This window comes from Hydra vulgaris, chromosome 14, assembly GCF_038396675.1.
Source record: "Hydra vulgaris chromosome 14, alternate assembly HydraT2T_AEP".
NCBI lineage: Eukaryota > Metazoa > Cnidaria > Hydrozoa > Anthoathecata > Hydridae > Hydra > Hydra vulgaris.
Window position 1 is genome coordinate 12,172,458 of NC_088933.1, and position 27,389 is coordinate 12,199,846.

Genomic DNA, 27,389 nt, shown 5'->3' on the forward strand with positions numbered 1-27,389 from the left:
ACTTGCAAAGGAAAAAAAACTATTCTAATAAAACGATATAAAAAGAAACGAGAACAAGAAAAAAGAAACAATTTGTTATATGTACATATTTATTCATTTAATGAATTAATATAATATTTTACAACTTTTTTTTTAATATACTTCAAACACTTTATCCGGAGGCATATAAGGGTTGGCAGGTTTTGTAACAACAGGAACAGGAGGCGTTTTTGTTTTTTTGCCTTTCCACGCTTTTTTTATACTGTATAACAGCGAACCCACTTGCAATGCGTTAGTTACATTTTTAGGCGTGATAAAATCGGCTAATCCTCTTCCTCTTCTGCGTATTCTCTTTCTATGACTTTTACGTCTTTTTGATCTCAAATATCTTTTTCGCTTAAAAGCCATTTTTGTTGACAATGCTCAACATAAACTAAAAAATGTTTCAAAGGAAGTTTAAAAGTTTCAAAAGGAACTTCTTCATATATAAACTCAATAATAAATTCATCGTTGAAACGTGTTACTTTAATAATTATTCCCCGTTGGTAATGATGCGTCAATGAAAAATCACCCTTTGCTTTACTATTTGTTTTAAACAGTGAAATATAAAAATCTTGTAATTTTGCAAACGTTAATTTTGCAAACCTCTCTAAATAATCATTCATTTTTTTATGTCTGCTTCTTCGAGTTAATTTTGCAAAGCTCTCTAAATAATCATTCATTCTTTTATGTCTGCTTCTTCGAGTTGCCAAACATTAAATGTCTCTTTAATAACATCAACAAAGTCTTCATAATTCATTTCAAATGTGGAACAAATGTGGTTGATTTCACCATAAAAAAATTCAATATGGGCTTTATTATTATCACGAGTTACTTTGATTTGTTTACTTGCATCCAAACGAAATACTAATTTAAAATCGCCTTTAACATGTTTTAAAATATCGCTAGCTTCAAACTTGGAAGCTTCTACATTCATAACTGTGTTATAAAATTCGTTTAAACAAGTTTTAAACTCCATTTTTTTTTTTTGTTTATTTTCAAATGAATATTTTTTCTTCAAATGAATTTTTTTTATTTCAAAACAAACAAATTTATAGTACTTTTTTTAAAAAAAAACAGAAAATACACTATCAAATATTTTTTTTATCAATATATTTTTGGTATTTTATTACCAATATAAAAAACACCGTCATATACATGTGATATGCTATATATTTTATTTATAATATCAAAATCTAATATAAATCCACCAAAAAAAGTAGATGTTTTTGTGTGTCCATTTTCTTTATCTCCGCTGATAATTTCAACAACACCGTTTTCATATTCGTACGTAAGAATATAATCGCCATAAGCACTTGTGTCTGTACGTAAATTTTTGAGCTTTTGACTCTGTTTTTCATTATCTTTCAATAACCAAAGACACTCTTTAATATTTTCTTCAACATAATCTCGAAATTTTTGCACAAAACATTTGTCACAATATTTTTTAATGTGACTTTTTCTTTTGGCGTGTTTACACACTATTGAATTCATTTTCTTTTGTAAATGAACGTTTTTACAGAATTGAGCTATTTTATACATGTTTTTTAATCCGATTAAACTATAGTTTTAAACAAATCACCAATTAAAGGAATACCTCCTAATAGGTTGCCAAGAAAACCTTTACCACGCTTTCTATAACTACGTTTTCGTCCTTTACCAATTAAAGAATGATAAGGTCTAGGATTAGGTTTCGATTTTCGATGAACAAAAATATATCTTTTAGCATTTCTATGCCCTCTATGTCTTCTATGTCTCATTTTTTAATAAATATTTCTGTGTTTATCGCGATCTACTTTTGTTAAAACAAAACGATATATCGGTTTTCCTACTCGATTCATTTCGCGATTTTGTTTATTATTTATATACTTGCTTTTTGTTTTTCGATAACACATCAGTGCTTTTCTACAATATTGACGCTTTATTTTTTTTAAATTTTTCTTAACTCTTCTACGTCTTAGAGTTCTTAGTTCTGTATTATTGGGATCAGTTAACTCGTTTTCATCAAAAGAGGTCCTATCAAAAAATTCAAAAAAAGCATCCCTATGAAAAGGCCATTTTCCATCTACTGTATATTTGGGTAATTTAGATGTATATTTAGGTCTCAAATTGCTTTTATAAGAAGGTGTTGAAAATAAATTCCGTCTTACAATCATACGGGAAAAATCAATATCATCTGCAGCCATTTTTGTCTTTTTTTTTAACTTTAACTTTTTTGACTTTAACTTTTTTTTGACTTTAACTTTTTTTCGACTTGTATTTTTTTATATCTTTTTTTTTTTTTTACAATATAAAAAACATAGTGTCACCCTGACACAACCTTACTTATTCTGTCTTTACTTTATCTTAGTAGGCCTACTTACTTGTGTTTTTTTCTTACAGTCTTTATTTTTTTTTTATACGGCCGTATTTTTTCTTACTTACTTACTTAACCTTACTTAGTCCTTACTTAACTTACTTAGTCCTGACTTAGTCCTTAGCCTGCTTACTCACACACTCGTTCTCACATCACTAATTCTTTCGAGTTAGTGTTTTCACTCGACACACTCACTAATTCTTTCGAGTTAGTGTTTTCACATTGAACTTTCTATACTTTCTAGACGCACTCACTAATTCTTTCGAGTTAGTGTTTTCACATTGAACTTTCTATACTTTCTAGACGCACTCACTAATTCTTTCGAGTTAGTGTTTTCACATTGAACTTTCTATACTTTCTAGACGCACTCACTAATTCTTTCGAGTTAGTGTTTTCACATTGAACTTTCTATACTTTCTAGACGCACTCACTAATTCTTTCGAGTTAGTGTTTTTACATTAAACTTTCTATACTTTCTACTACCCTCAACGAGAATCGAACCCACGACGGTCTAATGGCATGGCGTTTGAAACATAGTGCGGCGAGCGAATGCACTATGCTACGTCGACGTATTGGTTCATAAAGTTTTGAATTTATTTAACATGTTGTTTTAACACTTATCACAGAGTTTTTTTCTTCGCAGTGTTTTTAAAAAGTTGTTTACTCCGTATTTTAATCTTTTTAATCTTGTTCATAAAAGCGTTATTATAACTTTCTAAATTTAACTAACATGACACAGCATTTTCTTTTCATTGAATAAAGTTGCATCACTTTAGCTTTTATTTCGCGTTAATCTGTAGAGATTAAATTTTATACATAAAAAGCGTGTTTTTTTTGTTAACAAAATCAAAAATGACAAAAACATTAACAAAACGTTCGATTAAAAAAACAAAATATTTTTTTAACGATGAAGTCGTCGGAAAAGAAATAAATTTTAAAGAAAACGAACTATCTTTAGAAGAAGAACCAGAAATCATAAGCGATGACGATTCGGTTATAATAATAGAAGATGAAGACGCAATATTGGATTTTAATATTTTTATAAACGACCCAGACAAAATAGACTTTGTCGTAAAAAATCAAACTGTTGAACCTCCAAAAGAAAAAGAAACCTCCTCTGAAAAAGAAATAGACGAAGCTCCATTAGAATTTGCAGAAGCACCGGTCAACAAAATAAAAGTTTGTTTTTTAATATTTTTTACACTTTTTCATTATTTCTTTTCTTTACACATAAGATTTTTTTATATATTTTTTTAGAAAAAAAGCAAGTCATATAAACGACGCAATGCTATAAGAAAACTAAATTATTTAATAAAAAGAAATGTTTACAATTTGTAAATATATTATTTTTGTCTATTTTTTCGTCGTATATTTGCTTCTTTTAATTGATGTTTAATATCGACATAGGATTCAGCAGTATGAACCCAACGTTTTATTCTTTTGCCAACTCTTCCAAGTTTACGATTTGTTTTATTATCTTTATATCTGTTATTTGTTCTTCGTAAACACGATAATATTCTTTTACAATTGCTCGGTAAATACTGATTTTCAGTCTGTGTCGATGTTGAACTTTGTTTTCTACTTGTTTGTGTTTGAACTGCTTTTTTTGTTCTAGGAACTGTTGTTTTTGTACGTGCCATATTGACAGTGTTTAATGATCTAGGAGTATACCTTATTTTAGGCATTTTATAAAAAAAATGATATTTATAACTATTTATAATTATTACAATAAAATAAAGAGTATTTATTTCTAAATAAACCTATTTTTTTTAGTTTTAATAATGAGATATATAACAATAAACAATATAAAATATGAAGTGTTTAGCGATACTATCAACGATCAATTTTTCATTATTCAAAATGAAAAAAAAAAACCCATCAGTCTAGTATTTCCATACGACGCAAAAAGAGGTAATTGTTTTTTATGGTTTTTTTTCATTTTTATAAGAAAAATTATTATTTTTTAAAATACTATTTTTTTTCTAGAAAAAGAAATGCAAAAACTTAGAGACTTTAAAAACTTTGTCAGACAAAATTTTGTAGATGAAACAAGATTTTCTCGCACTCGTCGTAAGTTTTTTTTAACTTTACTATTTTTTCTTATTAAAAAAATTCATTTTTTAAAAAAATATTTTCTTTTTTTAGATAATCCCTATCCACGTTCACCACCATCACCATCACTACTATCGCCACTATCACCACTATCACCACGTTCGCCACCACAAACACCACCAGAACCCAATAGGGAAGTAGGTCCTTCTCACTGGGACTACTCTCCTCGTAAGTTAAACTTGAACCTTTTTTTTATTTTATTAAAAAGTATAAATATTTTTTAATATCCCCTTTGTCTGTTTTTTTTTAGAGAGTCCAGATCCTGAAAATACAGAAAGCGAAATTTTATGAGCTTTTGTATATATTTTTTTATAGAAAAAAATTTTTTTTTAGTTGTTATTACTATTTTGTTATTACTATTATATATATATATACATTACTATTTTTTTTGTTATTACTATTTTAATATTTGTCGTTTTTGTTAAATTTAAAATTAAAAAAGTATTAATTTTTTCTTTATATTTTTTTTGCTTATTTGAATTTTTACATTTTTTATTACAATATTTTTTAATACAATAGAATTTTACATCATTTTTTAATACAATAGAAAAAAAATGTACAAACAAATAATAAATACAATTTCAAAACAATTAAATCACCATTGGAAACAATTAGCGATTGATCTACACTTTAAAAGACACATTATTAAAAAAATTGACGTGAATTATATAAAAAACTTTGACAAAATTAAAAAAATTTTAATTCTTTATTTAACGCAACACAAAGATAAAAAAAGAGCTTTAAATCATTTATATTATGTAATAACAAGATGGGAAATTGAAACCGACAAGCAAGAACTTTTATTTAATTTATTACAATGTAAATTAGTTTTATTTAATATTTAATGTTTTTATATTTTTTAGCATAAAATAATGAATTTTACACGATTAAAACTAAAAATAGCACAACATTTACAAACACATTGGCAAACGTTAGCCGAATATCTGGACTACAAAAACCGTGATATCGTATGCATACAAACTGATTATCGTGATACTAACGAAAGAATGATGAGACTTTTAAATTTAATTTATCAAAGAAAAGGAACCGAATTCGAAGCAGCTCGTGCTTTATATGATGCGTTATGGACATGGTCAGTTGACATGACAACAAAACAAAATAATTTAGAACTATTAAAAAATATAGAAGAAACTATGAAAATAATTGAAAACTATATATTACAATAATTTTTTTATAATTTTTTTGTAATTTTTTTATTTTTTTTAGCAAACTAATATATTTAAAAAAAATGAAACAATACGTCAAAAAATGTGGATGGTAAGTTTTGTCATTTGTTTTTTCTTTGTTTTTTTTTTATAATTTTTTTATATTTTTTTCTTTTTTTTCTTTTTAGTTATGTAGATTATATTAACAAAGAGAGTCTTTGCTATCACGAGTTGTTATTGACAAAAGAAGAAGAACAAGATTTGGAAGAACTTATGGAAATGGAAGAATTAACAGAGGAAGATTATGAAAAATATTTAGTTCAATTAGTACAAGAAATGGAAGAAGAAGAATCAGATGATATTGAAGAACTTAAATTACAAATGTTGGAAGAAGAAATGGAAAAAGAAGTGGAAGAAATAGAAAAAGAAATGCATGAAATCTTAGATGAAATGGATTGGGAACAATACGTTATAGACGTTATGAATAAAATGGACAACTTACCAGAGCTTTATTTATAATTTTTTATTTATAAATATATCTTTTTTTTAGTCAAATAAAATAACAAGCATCACTTTTTAAATAATAAACTCGACAACAAGAACACCATGGTTTGAAATTGCTTTTTATCATAAACTTTTTATCGTATTGCAGCATAAGACGAACTGTTGTAATAAAATGAGATCACTTTATTTTGTAATTTTTTTTCATCGTATTGCATCATAAGACGAACTGTTGTAATAAAATGAGATCACTTTATTTTGTAATTTTTTTTCTTTTTTTTTAGACAACTAAAAAAATGAATAATAATGATGATTATGAAGATATGTTTCCTGGGTTTGGTGATTATTTAAACGAAGAAGAAAAAGAAATAGAAAATATAACTTTTAACAATATATTTGAAGAAGAAGAAGAATTTATTGAAAAGAACCTTATTTATATTTTTATTCTTTTATATGTTTTATTGAGCAATTTTGTTTATTTATTAATTCTTTTATGTTAAAAAAGACATGTATATTTTTTTATATTTTTTTATATAAATAAATGTTTTTTTTTCAGCAACTAATAAAAAAAATGTCAGCCAACATATATCCTTGCTGTTTTTGCGACAAAGAATTTAGTGCAAAAGAACTTTTACAGCATCAAGCAGATTGTTCTACAGAACAATACTCCCACGAATGTTTCACCTGTAAAAAAAAGGTACAAGATTTGTTAAACCACGAATGTGATTACGAATTTCTAGATATACAAAAAATATGTTTTTTTTGTAATACCAAAATCGATGATCAAGATTATTATGAGCACTCTGTCATCTGCTTTCAATATTATAAAGAGCAACAAAATCGTTATTTGAACCAAGTCGTTCAAGACGAAAAGAAAAATTTAAATTATTTGAATCTTTCTATGAATCAAATCATGATTAAAATGAAGAGTCTTCAAGAAAAAGAAATTAAAAATCTAAAAGAAGAAAACGACAAACTTCAACAAACTCTAGCAAAAACGAACCAAGAAATGGCAGAATTAAAAAGTCTCTGTTATGACAACATGTTGGTTTTAGCAAATCAACAAGATACAGAACATCTCAAACAAGAAATAACAAAACTTTATCATATTGCAGAAGAAAATAGCACAGAATTCTTAGCTTTAAAAAATTCCATTCAACAACCTAAAGAAGTCAAGGTAATTCAACACGTTTTTAAAGACACGCAATTGATCAAACTCGATCAAATGAATCTCAGACTGTTATCAGATGAAACATTTTATTCAGAACCCATTTACACATCAGAAGGATACCGTTATCGAATAAAAGTGTATACACGAAGTACCGTCATCAACAATCTAGCCATTTACTTTCAATTGTTAAGAGGTGACTTGGACGATGGTTTACAATGGCCTTTTACCAAAAATGTTAATATCACCTTGAGAAATAAAGAACAATTTTTTACTCGTACTACTACCAACAATAATTATCTTCAACTTTTAGACGACAGTTCATTTGATAAACCTACCACTGAATATAATGTGGCTGTTGGTTATAAGAATTTTATTTCACACGAAGAACTAAAACCATTTATTATTAACAATAATTTATTTATTACGATTAGTATACAATAACATATTTTATGTAAAAAAATGTATTTATCCTATTTTTTAAAATGTTTTTTTTTGTACTTTATCTAACATTATTAACCCTTATTTTTTTTTAGATTAACTAATAAAAAAAAATGAATACCATTGATATATTCAGAGAAATTAGTTTGGAACTAACAACCAACAACGTGCAATCTATCAAATTCTTACTCAGAATACCATTAGGAATCAAACAAACTTTAAAAAATGGTTTGGATATGATAGAATACTTTAAAGATCATACTATTCAAAGTGAACATGGTCATCTTTACGAATCATTAGAAAGTAAATTGGAATATCTACTTGTATTATGTAAAACAATTCATCGAAATGATATTTTCAACAAATACAAAAATAAAATACCACGTCTTCCTAGTTACGAAGAATGCGTTGTTAATAATCCACCTGTATATGCATATCCAAGTGCAGTTGTAGAAGCAAAACAACAAGAACTATTTCATTTATATAATCCAAAACCAGCTAAAGCACCTGAATGTGCACAAGAATTCATTTAACTCTTTTTTTTTTAGGAAAAAAAATTTTTTACTTGTATAACTTTTTTTACTTGTATTAACTTTTTTTACTTGTATAACTTTTTTTACTTGTATTAACTCCATTTGTAAACTTTTTTTTTTTTTTTAGACAACTAATTAAAAATAATGGGAAGCAACTGGGGAAATATTAGAAGAATACTTGATAAAGAAGAAATTACACTTCGTCACTTTTTACAAAGACTTCATCAACAAATGGCACGAGAAAAAAAGTTTATAGAAATAGACAAAGAAACAAGAAAAGCTAGTCATTATTTAGAATTCAACATTCTTTCTTATATTAAAAACTTTGAAAAACAAACAGTCATCTGGTTTAGTCCAGAAGAACGTCATTTTTCTTATTATCAATTTATTTTCGACAGTTTTAGTTTGAATCACTTTAACAGATTTACCCGTGAAATTCAATCACAACTTAGCTTGAAAGATTTGAGCAAAAGAACTTTGGCTTATCGACGAATTTATTTAGAATTTCAAGAGTTGCAAAAGAAAATTATTTCTTTATTTGATAAAACCAAACTACCACATAGCAAATGGAAAGATAAAGATAATATTCGTTTGTTATTTTACAGCTTTCATTCCATTGTTGATTTTGAATTTGATTCCTATTTTAATATTTTTAATAATCGTTTATTATTTTTTAATCTTCAAAGAGAATATCTTTACAAATTATTTCATATACTTTTCACAGAAATATCTTATTTTGCTGATCCAAATAAACAACTGGAAATACATTTAATACGAAAATTATATCGTTTAATCATGGAATATATAAATTGGTCACAACAACAATATTTTTATACTATTGAACCTTGTTTTATTCATTTTCAAATTGTAAAACACTATTTTTAATTTTTTTTAATTTTTTTTTTAGTTAACTAATAAAAAAAATGCAAAGAAGTAAGCACTTTTATGAATACGACATTATCCACATTGTGAATTGGTTTACATCCGAAACAAAAAATAACATGGATGTAGACTTGAAAACGTTAAAAGATTTGTGTAAAAGAAAATTGGCATATAGAAGAATTAAAATCGAATTTGAATTATTAAAAGAACAGCTTGGAAATTTATATATTTATGATGATGAAAACAAATCTTTTTATATTTGTGACTTTTCTTATGATTACGACATTAGTTGTTTATTAAATCATAATTCATTTTATTGGGTACAAAGAAAAATTATATATCCTTTATACGAAATGTTTAGATCGCACTATAATAATCGTTATATTAAAAATGAACAACTTGATTTTTTTTATAATTGTATTAGAAAATACATTCAATGGGCAATAGATCAATATTATTATATTCGTGAAAATAATTTTGTACATTATAATGATATCATTTTATATTTATAGACAAACTAATAAAAAAAATGAAATACGGTTACAGCAAAAGAAAGCCAAACAAAAAAGTGAAAAAACAAATGAAAGGTATATTTTTTTTCTGTATTTATTTTTATCATTAAAATTTTTTATTAATTCTATTTTTTTGTTTTTTTACAGCCATGTATGCCTACTATTTTACAATAAATAAACATTCGTTAAACCACTCAGATACAATTAACCGAAGATACTTTTGTATTAAACAATGTGGCGTATGTCAAGCGTGCTACTTGAAAAAAAATGATTAACTTTTTTATACAGAAATATATATTTTATTGCATATTTGTGTCTTTTTTTTTTATTGTATATTAATGTCTTTTTTTTATTCTTTATTTTTTTACTTTTTTATAACAATTTCTATTTTTTTCTAACATTCTTTTTCTTTAGATATAAATAAAAAAAATGAATTCAAATGAAAACTGGGAAGATGATCTCACTGATTCCACATTCGAGCTACCACCACCAAATATAAAATTTAAAAAAATGAATGCGAAATTAAAAGGATTAGCCTTCGAGAAATGCTTGGAAGACGAGCTAGAAAAAATAAACATTAATAAGAAAAAAACTTCTATAAACGAATATATAAAAGCGAACTTTTCTATTCACAAATCATAAACTTTTTTTAATTGAAATTTTTTATTGTACTTTTTTTATTAACATTTTTTTTTGTACAACTATTTTTATAAATAAAAATTTTTTTTTAGCTAACTAATACAATGTGTGGAAATCGCAATTGTACTGTCAAAAACACAATCCAATTAACTGGTGAAGAACTGATATTTGTCTTGATGTCTGCAGAAAAATATCAAAAATCATTTTTTGAAGAACTCGACATTTATAATCATTATGTCACCATCGGAAAACAATATTATCCAAACATGACATTTGAAAACTTTGTCAAAGAAAAATATCCTATTTTCAGAGAAAAAAATAAATCAATATTGTAACATTTTTTAACTGTAACAGTTTTTATAAAATAAAAAATTTTTTTGACACCTGATCTTTTTTTTGCGCGCATGCGCCACCTTTTTTTTTTTTTGAGACCGGGAAATTTTCATCACTTTCATTCGGTTTATTTCAACTTTTTTTTACACGGGCCGCGGTTTTAACGTTTTATTTTTTACACGGTCGGTGACACTGAATCTGAGTCTGACTCTTACAAGAATTGTAACTTACGTTATCATCAGTCATCTAACTTTATAGACTCAGTAAGATATACTTATTTTTTACTAGTTAATTTTTTTCATGAGGATAATGATTTTTTCTTACCAATTCTTGATATATGTAGAGGATTATTTTATCAGAATATTTTATTAAAAAAGTATTTATTAAAACTAGTGAGCAAATGCAATAGCAATGTAGCAATGCAGTATTAAACGCAATAACAATAAATAGCAATGTAATATTAAATGCAGTAACAAAAAAGCAATAAGTGTTTACAGGTAATCAGATAAAATAAATTCCACAGATGACTTTCTTTTAATGCACTAGTCAGAGATGCGGAGCTGGATGGCGCAAAATCGGCCAAAATTTTTTTTGGTCTTTTCAAAGTCTTTAGTTTAAAACATCGTGGAAATTATAGTTACAATTTCAAACATATCAGAACTTTTTTTATTAGAATACTTTACATTATTTCAAAGTATAAGAGTATTTTTTATAAAATTGTGTCGTATACTAAACAATATATATCAAGCCAATTCTGATTCAGTTTTGAAATTTGTGGCAAAGAGTTTTCACAAAATAAAATAATTTGCAACGAATTTATTATTGTTATTACAAAAAATCGTTTATCAAGAAATATTTGTGAAATCATTTCAAAATTAACTTTGCATAACAAAAAATGCAGTCTATTATTCATAAACAACATTCTCCTTGGTCCCAATTTCAGTATAAACATTTTTGAAATTTTTGGTTCACCAAACCGTATTTTCTGTTTAACGACGGAAGTTTCTGCCAAATTTGAAGTTTTTTTATTAACGATCGTAACGCGTAATGGTTTGGCGTTAAACAACACAAAATTTACGAATAGTTTAATACTCTTAGATTTTATAATACTAAATATATATAACTTGTTTGAAAATATCAAAGTGGTTCAAATAACTTTAACTTCAATTACAAATGACTTTTTTATGCGGTCTACTAGCAATTTTGCCAATCATTTCGACGTTTGATGCAGCTCGAATAAATCAACAAAGTAAGTTTTCTACTTTTTAAAAAAAAAAAAAAAAATTGGATTGTGGCTAAACAAATACTTAATAAATAGTTTGAGCAATAATAAAGTAAATTTTTTCACACGCTTAAATATGTATATTTTTTTATTTTTTAAACGAACAATTTTTTTATTTGCAATGTTCGAATTGTTTTAAAACTTATCGCATCGTTAAGTAATTAATACTCAAAATTATCGCAATTGTTTATTTCAATAAATACAATAACTGTTTTTTAATAAACATGTATAACATAAAAAAAAGAAAAGAAAAAAGATTACCATTTAAATTTTGATTTTGAAGTCTAAGAAAGGACATTTATAGATAAATACACTTCTTTAGCTATTTTACTAACTTATATACTTCTCAGAAAATCGATGGACATAATTGGTTATTTCAAATCAAAAAAGCCCTAAAAGAAAATTTCATAAACTTTACGGTAAAGAAGAATTTCAAACTTGAATTTGAAAATTTTAGACTAATTATTGAACTAAACATATCCGGAGTCAAACTGTGAACTTTTATTTAAACACTTTTTACTGAAGTAAAAATTAAAAACATTTTCGAATTAATTAATTTTCAATCCATGAAATTTTCGCTTTATATGATGAATTATACTGCGTTTAAGGTTGTACACACCTGAAAAAATTATTTAAGAAAATATTTGTTCCTAATAATGTCTTTTAGATTTATAATGACTTAGACATAATAACAAAACAAAACAAAAAACAAAAAATTAAAGTGATAACTATGCTTAAAAATAGTTCGGGTAACACCCTAACACCCTAATTAATTTGATTAACTTTTTTTAGTTCACAACATTGACTTCTATGTAAATCGTGAAATTTCAACAAAATTGACAAAAACAAATTAAAAGTTTTGTTTATTTATCAAAATTAAATATTGCGAAACTAAGAAAAACTCAGAGTAAAAACTAATTTAAACAATTAAACCTAAAAAGTTTGCTCTAATAGAGCAACTGTAATAATCATAAATCGTGTTTATAACTAATTTGAACAATTAAACCTAAAAAGTTTGCTCTAATAGAGCAACTGTAATAATCATAAATCGTGTTTATAACTAATTTAAACAATTAAACCTAAAAAGTTTGCTCTAATAGAGCAACTGTAATAATCATAAATCGTGTTTATAACTAATTTAAACAATTAAACCTAAAAAGTTTGCTCTAATAGAGCAACTGTAATAATCATAAATCGTGTTTATAACTAATTTAAACAATTAAACCTAAAAAGTTTGCTCTAATAGAGCAACTGTAATAATCATAAATCGTGTTTATAACTAATTTAAACAATTAAACCTAAAAAGTTTGCTCTAATAGAGCAACTGTAATAATCATAAATCGTGTTTATAACTAATTTAAACAATTAAACCTAAAAAGTTTGCTCTAATAGAGCAACTGTAATAATCATAAATCGTGTTTATAACTAATTTAAACAATTAAACCTAAAAAGTTTGCTCTAATAGAGCAACTGTAATAATCATAAATCGTGTTTATAACTAATTTAAACAATTAAACCTAAAAAGTTTGCTCTAATAGAGCAACTGTAATAATCATAAATCGTGTTTATAACTAATTTAAACAATTAAACCTAAAAAGTTTGCTCTAATAGAGCAACTGTAATAATTATAAATCGTGTTTATAACTTGATCAGAATAAATATTTTTTCCTGATATTGCTTTTCTTTCAGCAAGAATTAAGAAACCATTCTGGTTGCAAGGCCGTTAGGGAACTCGAAATTCATACACATTTGTAATGTCAAAACTAGACTAATTTAAACACTGTTTTGTCTGAACTTTATTGTTGAATTAAAATTGAACTTTTTTTTAAGGTATGTACCACCACTATGTATTTTGTACCATCACTAGATGCTACCAAATTCCACTTACCAAATCACACAATAAAACGTCTATTTGAGCTTCAGCGTCAAGTTAATACCATCAATACCAATATTTAAAGTTATATGATACAGCCAATATTTTAGATTATGTATGCAATACAACAACGCCCTAGTTTGACCCTTTAACAATAATAAAAAAATATTTAAATAACTTTACAAGTATTGGTAACTTATTACATATGTTATAATTATTAATCAATTTATATCGAGAACCGATGCCCGTTTGTGGGACAAAATTCTTTACTACAGGAATCGGTGATTTAAGAATTAGTTTTAACTTTCCTACCCATTTTCTTCCAGCATACTAATATCGTAATTTAGGTAACGTTCGATTGTTTGTCTCAATAATATCAATTCCACAATCACTTGCGTTTTTGCAAAACTCTATTGTTTTTGTTTAATGTTTTCCATATATCAATCCTATAATGTTTTGTGATGCTAACAAAAAAAATCTTTTTTCAGAACGTAAGCGATACGCTATTGATATAAAAATGGTAAAAAATTTCTATCATATCTTTGTCGCGTATAAAAACTTTATGGACTGTTAGTGTGATAGGTTATTATCTGTTTATCTTAACATAATGTACAACAGTTTCTTTTGCATATTAGGCAAGTTTGATTGTATTTATTTTGTAAAGGGAACTTTTTTTAAATGACACTAAACCTCTTTATTAGAGTTTAGTCAACCCACTTAATATTTAATAATACCTCAGAGTTTTCAAAGAAAAGCCTATTCGTGTTCCCTTCATTGGCATTACCCAAGCCAGGTTTTAGAATATCAATCAGTAAGCCATATGTAAGTAAAATGATCTCTGAATTAAGTAAGTATGCTTTGCTTTCTGTCTTTTCTTATACTTCTGACCATGCTTGCTTATTTTGAATTTTCAATTTAAATGACGCATGTAAACGAGAACTCATAAAAACAGAGAATTCAAACTTTAAGTTGTGATGTAATGACCACAACTTAAAGTTTGAATTCTCTGGATTATTAGATCTAAATTAATATTCGTTAATGTCATTAAACTGAGTAGATAAGACTTTACATATATAAAATTTTGTTTATCTTTATTTGAAGAAAAAGTATTCGGTACTTTTATATTATTCACATTTGACGGCGATAAAATTTCTTTTTGTCTATCTATAATGGCAAACAATAGATTTTTTGACAATTATTTGTCAACCGTTGTTGAAAGGAAACTAAATGGTTCATGAATATATAAGAATCATCAGTATTATTTGCTTCAAATAATTGCTTTAATTTTTTTGACATTACACGAAAAACAGCATAAAATAAATATGTTATTAAATCTGAAGAAATATTACTTACTTATCAAATAAGAGTCGAGGTTGAACCAGTTAAAGAAAACAATAGCAGCGAAAATCTTTTAATTTTAATAACAAACTAAATAACTCTAAAATAGTTTTCTACTAAAAGACAAAAACATTAATAATAACCTTACTTCAAGTAACCAAGTTGTCGCTGACGCACAGTGGGACAGAATAGCTTTAAAAGTGGACAAAATCTTTTTTTTTTTTGTGTCGGATTTTTAAGTTAAATAATATTTTAAGGGCACTTATTAGACTTAGGAAAAATTACTGCATAGATTTTTAAACATTTATTTAGAATTGTCAGACGTTTTTAATGTATTTTCGAGTAAAGTTTTTTAAAAAACCGGTAAGTAACAATAGAAAAAAGAAATATATCAAAAGCTTGCATGAAAAAATAATGATAAAGCGTATTCTAATAAATTCGCGTAAATAAATTACAGTAGTTTGAATTTAATATGAAAAGCCACTCAAAAAAAGTTACTCGAAAATTCGATTTAAATTTGTTATTAATATAAGTTTAAATTTGATTTAAACAAATCTTACAAAAAAAAAAATAGAACGTCATTAGTTCAAGCATTCATGACCTGGTTTCTTTACCTGGTTTCTTCACATAAACCCGAAAAAGCTCAATAAGTGCATTAAAAAAAAAAAAAAAAAAAATCTGTAATCATCAGCAATTTCATAAAAAATAATAAATTTGAAACTGTATCTAAGTGAGGACATAAACAAAGAGCGCATTGTTTGAAAAAATTAAATGAAAATAAAATATTTTAAATGTACTTTTTTTAAAGATCTATTAATATATATTTTAAGCGCTTTAATATTATTTTTTCATTGCAAAAGATAGCGGCAAACTTAAAATTGAAGAATTCCTGAAAAAAATGTTTCGTAACGCTATTTTTCATTTTTGTCAAATGTCCAGTTTTGAAGCAACTCTGCCCCACTGTATGACGTTTTAAACAAACACTTTGAAAGTGTCTTTACAAATGATTACAATTATTTTTCTTTCATTAATAGCTATGTTATGAAAGATTTTTTTTACCAAAAGTATAAATCTTTAACAAAAATTAAAGCTAGCACATCGTATGGTACTCATAGCATGTATAACTTACTTCTAAAAAATTTAGCTCATTTGTGTATTCCACTTTTATTTGTTTATTCCACTTTCGTTTGTGTATTACACTTTCATTTATACTTGATGCCAGCTCTAAGTTAAGTTTTTTACATAATTAATGGCGCCAAGCGTTAGTTTTTCCAATTTTTTAAAAAAAATCTACTGCAGATGTAAATACTTATCGAACCATCTCACTGACCTGCACTTTTTTTTTCATGACACTGTTGTTGTCATGGAAAAAATAATTAGTGATTATGCTATGGAGTATATAAATTATTGTAGCTTAATAACTCATAATAAACATGGTTTCTTCAACAAATATTCCACCTGTACAAATTTTTTAGAATCTGTAAATGATTGGAATACCGAACTCAATAACCACCAAATAACGGATATGTATATACTGATTTCCAAAAAATACTGATTATACTGATTTATATACTGATATATAATATATACTGATTTCCAAAAAATGTTTGTCTCGCTGCCCAAACTTATAGTTAAACTTGCGTAGTATAATTTAAGAGATAATCTTCTGAATTAGATTTCTGCACTTCTCGTCAATAAATATCATAAAGTCAAGTATTAGTGGAGTTCCACAGGGTAGTATGTTAGTTCCCACATTGTATCTACTATATATTATTGATTTAACAGTCATAACTGGATTGTCCTATAAAACTTGATGCGGATGATATAAAGTTATATAGTTCTTACCTTGATATGATTTTAAGCCAAAATTAATTTTTTGCTCTAAAAAGGCTCCTTTTCTGTGCAGAAGCGAAATGTTTGCACTTAGAATAGCACCTTCTTCATTATGCAAAGGTAAAAAACTTGTATTTTGAGTTAGTCTTTCAAGCCAAAAGATTTTGGAGTAAAAATGGACTATAATTTTAACTATAAAAACATATTTTTAACGTCGTCCATCAAGCTAATTCTGAAAGTATACTTAATTTTGAAATGCTTAAAAAGACATCTTCGCAAAAGTCTCATCTAATAGGAAGCCTTAATTCAGACAAGAGTTGGTTATATCAAGATTCAAATAGACAGAAAGGTTATAAAAAAAAGTTAAATTCTTAAAATATTTAACTTTTCAATGACCTGTTTTACTGTTGACAGTTGTACTGTTATAAAACATGTTCCTTTTAAACTTTTGCGTAATTGTTGGTAAAACTCGGTTATTTCTCGTATTTTATATCTAGTTTCGGTGTTTTAAGGTATTATCTTTACTTTAAAACAGATAATAAAGCGATATTAAATATTTATTTATCTAAAGTTAAAAAGATATTCGCATTTCCTATTTAGCCATTGAACAAAACTGCACTGAGTACAACATCTGTTAATAATTTTATAGGATATTGAACAAAATATCAGGATAACTAATAATACAACACAACATCACATATATTATAAAACCTTGTTTGCTATAACAATTTTACAGAATGAAATAGCATAGAAAAAATAAACTCAAAAAAAAAATTCTCTACCCAGCATATAGGTTATCACGAGTTTGAAAAATATTTATAATTATAATATATATTTATAATTACCTAAACTTTCTTAGAGTCTTATTAGCAGTCTTTTAGAAAATTAAGACATGCTAGACTCATTAGTGGTTGTTCATAAATTACGTCACGCAATTTTCAACCGTTTTTGACTTCCTGACCCCCTCCTCGTCACAACATCGTAACACTTTAGTAACAATAGTCCCGTATGAACAGTCGCAAGCCACCAACTCCTCTCTCCCACCTAAAGCGTGACTTAATTTATGGACAATCCCATACTGAATTTTTATTTTGTGGAAAGCAACTGTCTGACTAAAGAATGATTTTATTAAAATAAGGATCTGTTATTTACTATATATTTTTTAATATTTTCACAACTTTAATTAAATAAATAATTAAAAATGCATTGAGTTAAGGTATTAGTTTGTTCAATACCCAGATATCGAACAGAATGTTATGTAAAACAATTTTTTTTTTGTTTTGAACAAAAAAGATTGGAAAATTTTGATGAGCAATGCCGATTCTATATATTTTACAGTAAATATTGAATAAACATATTTTAGAAGCCTAAGTATGGTGATCAAAGTTTTCGCTTCAGAACTGGAGGTCCGTGGTTCGTAGCCATCTTTGCTACGTAATATGCAACATTGGTATAAAAGGAGACGTAAAATTCCTAATTAAAAGCTATTCCACGGTGCTCTGTAATAAGACCGTAAGGACTTCTTGGAGCATCTAAATAGCTGACAATAAAAAAAAAAAAAACGAACAAAAAACTCATTTTCAGTAAAAATTAGACATTGAACGATTCCTAGCTAGCGCAGTTTTAGGGCCCCATTTTTTCAGAAGAACTTTTTTCTTGTTTTTTTTTTAAATAGCATTATGTCAGTTTAGGAGCCGTGCATTAAAATGGTTAAAACATTTGAGATAAATAGTCTCAGGCCCTAAAATTTTATAATTCGGCACTAACCTCTAGGCCTAGAAAAAGGCCTAGACGTAATGAAATTAAATTTTTTTTTTTTATAGCTTTATTTTTCTTTAATTCACGTTTTTTCGAAGTATCATAACATAAAATATAACATTATAACATAAATTAAAATACAGTAGAATAATCTTTTCAGAATTTTAATTAAATTTGACTTTTCGAAAACAAAGAAGTACTTTAGTTCATATTTTTAAATCGCTTATTACAATAACGTGCATAAGTAACCGGACAAGCGCATTACTTGAAATAACTTTTAAATGAAATATCCAACTTCTTTCAAATTTTCACTGGATTGTCAAAATTAATTATAAATATAAAAACAAATAAATTTTTTACTAAATTTAAGCAATCTAATCTTAAAAATTCATTTTATTGAAACATGCGTGTACAAAAGTATCGTGGCAGAAATAAAATAATAAAGTTCCAATACTTTCGTAGGCTTTTATGTAATTTTTAAAAACGGTAAATAAATCAAAAAGTTTTTAATTAAAAAAAAGAATGTTTTGAATTAACTTTAAAAATAAAAAAGCAAAAATATACAAGTTTAGCTGTCAAAAAAGTGGTATTGTTTGCAATTGAACAAAGCAGAACTACTAGAGACATAGCGGATCAATTTGATATAGGAAAATCAATAGTTGCGAATATATATAAAAGATATAAGGAAAGAAATAGAATCTCTCTTAAGTCAGAATGGTCTCGAATTACATCTAAAAGACAAGATAAAGTTCGTACTTTTGCATCCTACGTGATGGCACTGGATGTTCGTCAATCGCCATTGTCACTGATCTCTATAATAACAATAATAAGTTTTTATAGTGATCAGTGGCCATGGTGCGTTGGAGCGAGTGTATTTGCAGTTAAGTGTTTTTAAAAAAATGGTTATTCCGGCTATGTGATTTCAACGTATGTTTCGTCGTCATTTTAGCATATTAAGAAATAAACGACTAACAATACGTCAAACTTTTTTAAATTGTTTTAAAATGGGTATAAAACTTTAGATTGACTGCTTCTGCATCATCAAAGAAGAATCCTGGTCGTCCACAAAGAGTTCGTACCCGGAACAATATGGAGAGAACAAAGTCCACAACGTTTTTCAAGACAACATTCAGTAGCACTTCTTCTAGCACACCTTAGTGAAATTATTTTTAAACAATAGTACTCACATAAAAATGATTTATATGGACATTTCTAGTTATGTAAGTTTTATAATGGACGTATAAAATATATTTTACCACTTAAGATCGTCTAAATAATTATGCCCAACTTTGTCTAAATAATTATTCCCCACCTGTCTAAATTGCGGAGTTGTTTTTTGTTTAATTTAATCAACTATTTATAATAAGGGCTATTGCCAATGTACAAAATAAAAATTAAACGCGTATTGAGAGCATCTAAATTCATCTATAGTAAAGATGATCGTAAACTCGTTTTAATAATTTTTTTTGTTAGTTTTTTTTTTTTTTAATGAGATAAGCTTCGTTAAAAAGTACCATTGTTCATAGAAATGCTCTAAAACCTTCCGTCGTTTCACTTGGAATTTTTTTTTGTTTTAAACTTTATTCCCTACCTAATCAGAAAAGAATTTAAGGAAAATAAATTATTATATAAAAAATTATTATATTACAAGTTTTTCAATTTTCTATAAACAATTTTACATAAATAGACTTCATATTCACAATATATTTAATTTATATCTAAGACTTAGACATAATGTAATTATATAATGAATACACTCGGTCTAGTTAAGGCGATTTTAAAATAATAAAGCGTCTGTAAAATATTCTGTTGACAATGACATATTTCCGTTAAATAATCAGGTTTATAAATTAGGAAGAAACGAAAAAAAAAATTTAAATTATAAATTTTGCTGTAACACAAAATAAAAATGTTTGTAGCAAAAAAAAACCAGACCAACCTTAAAATCACGATTGCTTGTTCAAATTTAAATTAGATTTTAAATAAATATGTTTTTTTAGGTAAAATGAACATTATAGTTTAATATTATGATCTGTTCTGATTGTTTATTGGCAATTTTTCTTAATTATAAGCTCTTTTTTGGTCGGAATTCTCATACTTTTGTAAAAATTGATAGAAATGTTATGTTTTGACAATTATAATCAATCAATATGTATTAGAACAGATTAAATCTAGGATCTATCGTAAATTAAGGCACTTTTTCAAAAATTTTTAACTAAAATTAAATTAAGCGGAATTGATATAAAGACTCAAAAATGGTGTTCTTCAAATTCACAACTAGGGGCAATAAAAAAGTTTTAAAAACCATATGAAAAAGAGAAAAGTTACTTTAAACATTATAAGAAATTAAAGCAAAAAAAAATTATAACATCTAAAGCTCTTCTTCGAACATAAACGTTGACAAAGTCACGTTAATTCCACGATTTCGCTAACTCTGACTTTGCCGAACAACTTCACGGAATATATTTTTTCGGAGTAGGTACAAACGGCGGGGCGGATCAGAAGGGCAGATCATTTACACGTTACTAAAGCGAGTCATATTTCATTAAATGAACGAAAAAAAAAAAAAAAAAGATTCAGATATAGTTTAATTTCATTAAAAAATATAATATTTAGAAGGTATTTGCATATTATAATTTTATTGAACAACAAAAAAACTATATAATTTTATGATATCTTATAAATTTGAAGAACTCAAAAAACAAAGTGACCCGCCAATTTATATCAAGCGATCCGCACATTTACATTAAATGATCTGCCTAATATTTTGTCTATCAAAGTCTATAGATTTTAATGGTTATTTTACGAAAAACAACGCGATTCGCCACTTTATACCAAGTGATCCGCCTAATATTTTGATTGCTTAAATCAAACTCTATAAGTTTTAATGATTTTCCTAGCAAAAAACAACGTGATCCGCCAATTATATCAAGCGATCGGCTCATTTATATCAAATGATCTGCCTAATATTTTGATTATTTGGATCAAACTCTATAAATTTTAATATTTGTTCTACGAAAAAAAAACGTGAGCCGCCAATTTGAATAAAGTGATCCGCCAAGTTTTATGAAGTGATCCACCTAATATTTTAATTGTTTGAATCAAACTCTATAAATTTTAATGGTTGTTTTACAAAAAAACGTTATCCGCTAATTTAAATCAAGTGATCCGCCTAATATTTTGATTGTTCGAATCGAACTCTATAAATTTTAAAGATTGTTCTACCAAATAACAACGTGATCCACCAATTTATATTAATTGATCCGCCTAATATTTTGATTGTTTAAATCAAACTCCTTTAATTTTAATAATTATTCTACCAAAAAACAACGTGATCCGCCAATTTATACTTATTGATTCGCCTAATATTTTGATTGTTTGAATTAAACTCTATAAATTTTAATGATTGTATTACCGAAAAACAACAATATATAACCAGTGAAATATATTTCTACCAGCTTCGGATGACTAAAGCAAAACTAAATAACTGATATATATATATATATATATATATATATATATATATATATATATATATATATATATATATATATATATATATATATATGTTTGCATACATAAATAAATTATTATATAATTATAAGTTTAAAGATAAATCGGACAAGTACATGTATTAAAATTGATATCAGAGCTCCAGATTATAACTCCTAGTGACCTTATAGTTTTGCCAGGGTCGCTAAACCTTCAAAATTAGCTAGGACTTCGATCACTTACTAATTTAATCAAGTTAGATATTAAGATAAATCACATTTGTTTGAAACACATAACCCAAAATGTCATCAATGGTTAGAATTTATACTTGATTATAAATTTTTAACGACTAACATTGTATTCGGAGATGCCAAATATTAAATATTTATTTAAATTTTTACCCCATTTAACCAGATTTTATTTAGACCGCCTCATGTTTAATAATATTGTAAATTGTTTACTCATTTTCCTAAAATGTTTCCCCGTTTATTAGGATTATTTATTTATTAGGCACCTCAAAGTAATTTAATGTACCGTGAGTTTCGTTGCAATTTGGTCAAATTTATGATTTTTCATTTTATGATTCAACTCCAATGCTGCGTTTAACAGCTAGTATGTGACAACACATTATTAAAGAAGGACACGTGCAGTTTTCCTTTGGATACAGCTTCACAACATGTGCATTTCTGTCAGGTGCAGAGACTGTAAAAACTTTAAGGCTTGGAATATGTACAACATTAAATGTGTTAGAAAGCACACATATTGATGGAGGTATGGATGAAGCATTGGTATATTGGCAGCTGCTTGCAGCTCTGCAATAACAAGCTCTGGACTCTCTACTTTTAGTATGTCATCTGTGTTATCTAAAACATTTAAATTTTCAATTTAAAACATCATTATTAACTTATGAGTATATCGCATATTTGTAAATATTTACTAAATAATTATAAAATCAAAGGAAAAAATAAATAAATCTTTAAACAAACAAGTTGTTATATATTATATGCGACATACTGATTAGGAGATTGCTGTCAATGAGAGTGTAGGGTCCAAAATCAATACAAATTTGCTTAATTTCTATCAAACAGAAGGTTTGAAGGCAATGCATTGCAACAACCATTGAATCAACAGGCGCTTCTTTTCAATCCTGAAACTTTTTAATGACAGCATTTAGTGATTCCAATACATTATTTGTAATTATATTATCTGTTAAACCAACAAATCTGAGGTGACCAATATAAGATATTAAAATACGTGAGTGTAAGTGGTCAGAAAAATAAATTGAGAATGCTTCGCTCCAAGAAGGTCTCAATGTATCAATTTTAACTTTTAAACAAATCTCACTTTCACATCTGAGAAGTTCCTGCATTTGAGATTTGTAAACAACTATTTCTGCATGACAAGCATTGTGTTTTTTTAACCAAACCTCAATATCAGACAAAATGTGATTAGAGCAAGATACCAGATTCCATTTTGGTAATACTTTTTTTATTGCTTTGCTAATCTCACTCTCACCATCTGTTACAATCGCAACCTGATTTAGAACTGATAATTTTTTTTTAAAAGATTTGAAGAAACTTTTATTCACAGTACCAAACTTCCTGTCATGTAAAAAAAAAATGCTACAGGCATGCAAGGCATCTCAACAAAATAACTTATTTTAGCCACTAGGATTAAATTTTGAAACTTAGCAAAACTTTTAAAATAAAAACAAAAACCATTATCAAAATGCAAGATATATTTACCATGAGGAACTAAAACTGCAAGGTCGTGGTTACTGATGTAATGGATAACAACAAGATCTGTACGACTTAGATCACAGTACACGAACTTCTAGAAATCATTTGAAATTCCTGTTGGTGTAACTGTGGCAAAATGGATCTTTGTGTAAAGTGGCAAACCCCGAGGAATTTTACTGGACTCATTTTGCTTCCACCTTTACCCATCTGCCCGCCAATCGTCTAAAAGTAATATATATAAATAAATATATATATATATATATATACACACACACACATACATTGCATATACAATAAACAACCACAATATTTACATGCAATATCACTTGGCAGCAAATAAGGAGAATTTCAAAAGTAAATTAAAAAGAGCAAGTAAAGCCAGAATCACCAAAACATGGTTTAACAACTCATCAATTGTACAGTTAGAAGGTTCCACAGTATAAAATAAAAATAGATATGGCAGGCAAAAAGGTGGAAATTGCTAGAATTATTGGAATTCATCATGTACATTAAGTGATGATAATCAGGACAACTAGAATTGTATAAACCAAGTTTATACCGAGATACGAATTCATTATAAACAGAAAAGAAAGTTTATGGAACATATTCAGGGTGTTAGCTAGTCTAATTATCAGCCAAATGGCACTGAGTATACTGTAGAATTCCCAATTGGTTTAAAGTTCCCATAATTCAATATCTTTTTTTTTTTTAGTAGTAGTAGTAGTAGTAATAGTAGTAGTAGTAGTAGTAGTAGTAGTAGTAGTAGTAGTAGTAGTAGTAGTAATAGTAGTAATCCTGGTTGGTCTCATTTTATTAACTAGCTCTGGCACTACGAATTTTGCCTTCATGTTACAATATTGCCCACGTAACAATATTATGTTGCATAGAATGCTCTATCTTATGAATCTGCCCCTAAGTAACAAAATATGCGCAGCACGAGGGTAAAAACTGCACTCATGTTAAGTTACATAGCAACATGAGGCCATTTGTCATAAAACATATTTATTTTAAGATAAACAATTAAGCAAGCAAATTGGTCAATTAGAAAAAAAGTTTGATGTATTAGTGGAACGATTAAGACTGATATAGTAATAAATTTAGATTGATAATAAAGTTAGAACGATAACATACTAATAAATAATATTTATGTTGAACATATATGTAATAATATTTAAAATAAATTGAATAATGATATTGACATTATATTAATTAATTAAGATTGATAATAAAGTTGACTAATACCTTAATCTAACTTCATTATCAACAATAAACACAAATTTATTGTACTTAGGTAGTAATTACTCTGTGTTTATTGTTAAATCAACAATGTTATTGTTATAATGTTATAAACATTATAACAAAAACTGGTAATTATACTAATTAATAATACATTTGAGGTCCTCATTGATGTAAGTTCTATGTTTTTTTGGTACTATAATTAATAGAGATTTATAGAGATAAAGAATAGAATCAGGAGTAATAAAATAGCAAACATGATACTACCTTAGCAGATGGTAAAGATCAAAAGTAAGATTTGATCCTAGAAGAAGAAGGGTAGATGAGTACATTGAGTACGTTACTGTTCATAAATATAGGAAGATCTAGGTTTTTCGTGATAAGGATTCGCTGAAAAAATTTAGTCTTATCTGAGTTAGAGATGATTCTCTTTCAAAAAAAAGAAAAAAATATTATAATTTTATTTTCATTACAAAATCATAAGTTTAATTTTATAAAAAGTTATAAAATGGGCAAGACATATTTTCAAAGTTAAAAAATTATAACTTTGAAAATATGTCTCACCCATTTTAGTGTCTCACCCATTTTAGTGCTACCCATGTCTCACCCATTTTAGTGCTAGATATTTGGGTTACATGAGGGCTCCACACTGGGTTTATAGATATATTCCTGTCATTCCTTTATAGATATATTCCTGTGAAAATATGTCTCACCCATTTTAGTGTCTCACCCATTTTAGTGCATTCATGTCTCACCCATTTTAGTGCTAGATATTTGGGTTACATGAGGGCTCCACACTGGGTTTATAGATATATTCCTGTTTATTATAAAATATATTCCTGGCTAACACCCCAATATTGCCACAAGTCAACAAATGTAAACAGTTTCAAGAACAAATTAGACAAATATTTAGTATTAAAAAAATTAACTTAATAAGTTTTAATAGTAATAAAAATTTTTAATACTAACAAAAAGAATAGAAAATTTAAACAAAATTACTTTGGTCTTAAGTCTTCTAAGTGGTTTTTGTTTAAACTTTTTATTCTTTTTATTAATATATACCTGCATTATCAAAAGTGAGTTATCAAATTGAGTTTTCAATTCATTTGCTGTTAACACACAGCTAAATTTTATATACTACTACTAATAATTGTTTTTAAGTAAGTACATTGAAAGGACATTAGCGCTCGCATTTAAAAATCATAACAAAGATACTTTCAAATAGCATGTATAAAGGTCATTTAAAAATCTGCAGATTTTTTTATAAAATCTGCAGATTCATTATATTATATTTTTAAGATTTTCATTATATTATATAATATTAAATGACATTTAGATGTCCTTTCATATTTATCAATAAAATATCTTGCTATACTGTAGCATAGCCTTAAGTAAAGGATAAACTATGCCTAAGTAAAGTTAGATTTAACTTTAAACATATTAAAAGAAATAAAAATATATAAAGTCTTGTAAACTACATGTAGGTCTACATTGTAGATTGCAAGTATAATTTCTTTAAATGTGTTTAAAGTAAAGTCTAACTTTAATTAAGACATAGTAATTGATTTCTACTAGTATAATCCGATAACTATGCTATATACTACATTATGCTATTTTAGTATACAAATATATTTACAAAGTACAAATAATACAAAAGTATACTGAAATATTGCTGCCTAACCTTTTGATGATTCATTTGTATGACATAAACTTCGCCTGCCTTAGGATTATCGAGAGTAGTCGGTCTATCTTCATTATTGCTCTTGGCGATAAGATTTGCAATAAAATCTATCTTATGATGATTTAAGCAACCTGTCAAAACTGGAGTAATCATTTCTTTTAAAAAAAATTTAACAATATGCTTGCTAAGGTTGAATTCGTTGGCAGAAATCTAACTATTAAAAGTGCCGTGTTACTTGAATGCCCCGCCGATCCGCCCCGCCCCGCCGATTGTCCCTACTCATTTTTCGAGTAAACGTTCAAAAAAGTTAAAAATTTTAGGTGGCCAAATATGCTTTAAAATACGATAAATGGTATAACCAAATAATACTACAATTTGATTAACAGTATATTATATACTGAAATATCAATGTCAGTAAGATTAAATTTAAATTGATATATTATATCGATTTAACTTTACTGTTATTAGCATGGTATTTCTTGTAAAAATATAACCA

General features: G+C 26.6%; 3 protein-coding genes and 1 long non-coding RNA gene across 9 annotated transcripts in view; 2 read left to right on the top strand and 2 right to left on the bottom strand.

Annotated features, from left to right (window-relative positions):
* LOC124819344 (uncharacterized) overlaps positions 1-12,256 on the bottom strand; it is a 56,403-nt gene extending 44,147 nt beyond the window's left edge. The window contains exon 1 of the mRNA XM_065818246.1: positions 12,205-12,256. Within this exon, the coding sequence (XP_065674318.1) occupies positions 12,205-12,241 (37 nt within the window). The 5' untranslated portion in view covers positions 12,242-12,256. The remainder of the gene's footprint in view (positions 1-12,204) is intronic.
* LOC136090642 (proline-, glutamic acid- and leucine-rich protein 1-like) lies at positions 2,326-10,657 on the top strand. Of its 5 annotated transcripts, none has more exons than XM_065817463.1 (5): positions 2,326-4,285; positions 4,361-4,654; positions 4,737-5,764; positions 5,841-9,764; positions 9,837-10,657. In XM_065817463.1, exons 1-3 carry the CDS (start codon positions 4,156-4,158, stop codon positions 4,775-4,777), a joined length of 465 nt encoding a protein of 154 aa, XP_065673535.1. In that variant the 5' UTR covers positions 2,326-4,155; the 3' UTR covers positions 4,778-5,764; positions 5,841-9,764; positions 9,837-10,657. The 5 variants fall into 5 exon arrangements, with proteins under 5 accessions (XP_065673535.1, XP_065673536.1, XP_065673537.1 ...); XM_065817464.1 differs by having other exon boundaries at positions 2,348-4,285; positions 4,361-4,444; positions 4,520-5,764; XM_065817465.1 differs by lacking the exons at positions 2,326-4,285; positions 4,361-4,654 and having other exon boundaries at positions 4,966-5,764.
* LOC100203970 (alkaline phosphatase) overlaps positions 11,677-27,389 on the top strand; it is a 71,612-nt gene continuing 55,899 nt past the window's right edge. For both annotated transcript variants that reach the window (XM_065818243.1, XM_065818244.1), the window contains exon 1: positions 11,677-11,910. In XM_065818243.1, the coding sequence (XP_065674315.1) occupies positions 11,835-11,910 (76 nt within the window). In that variant the 5' untranslated portion in view covers positions 11,677-11,834. The remainder of the gene's footprint in view (positions 11,911-27,389) is intronic.
* On the bottom strand, positions 22,295-27,114 carry LOC136090433 (uncharacterized). Its single transcript, XR_010643421.1, has 4 exons — positions 26,894-27,114; positions 23,983-24,198; positions 23,252-23,838; positions 22,295-23,100 (listed from the first exon to the last, which is right to left on the bottom strand). It is a non-coding gene; the product is annotated as an uncharacterized LOC136090433 (long non-coding RNA).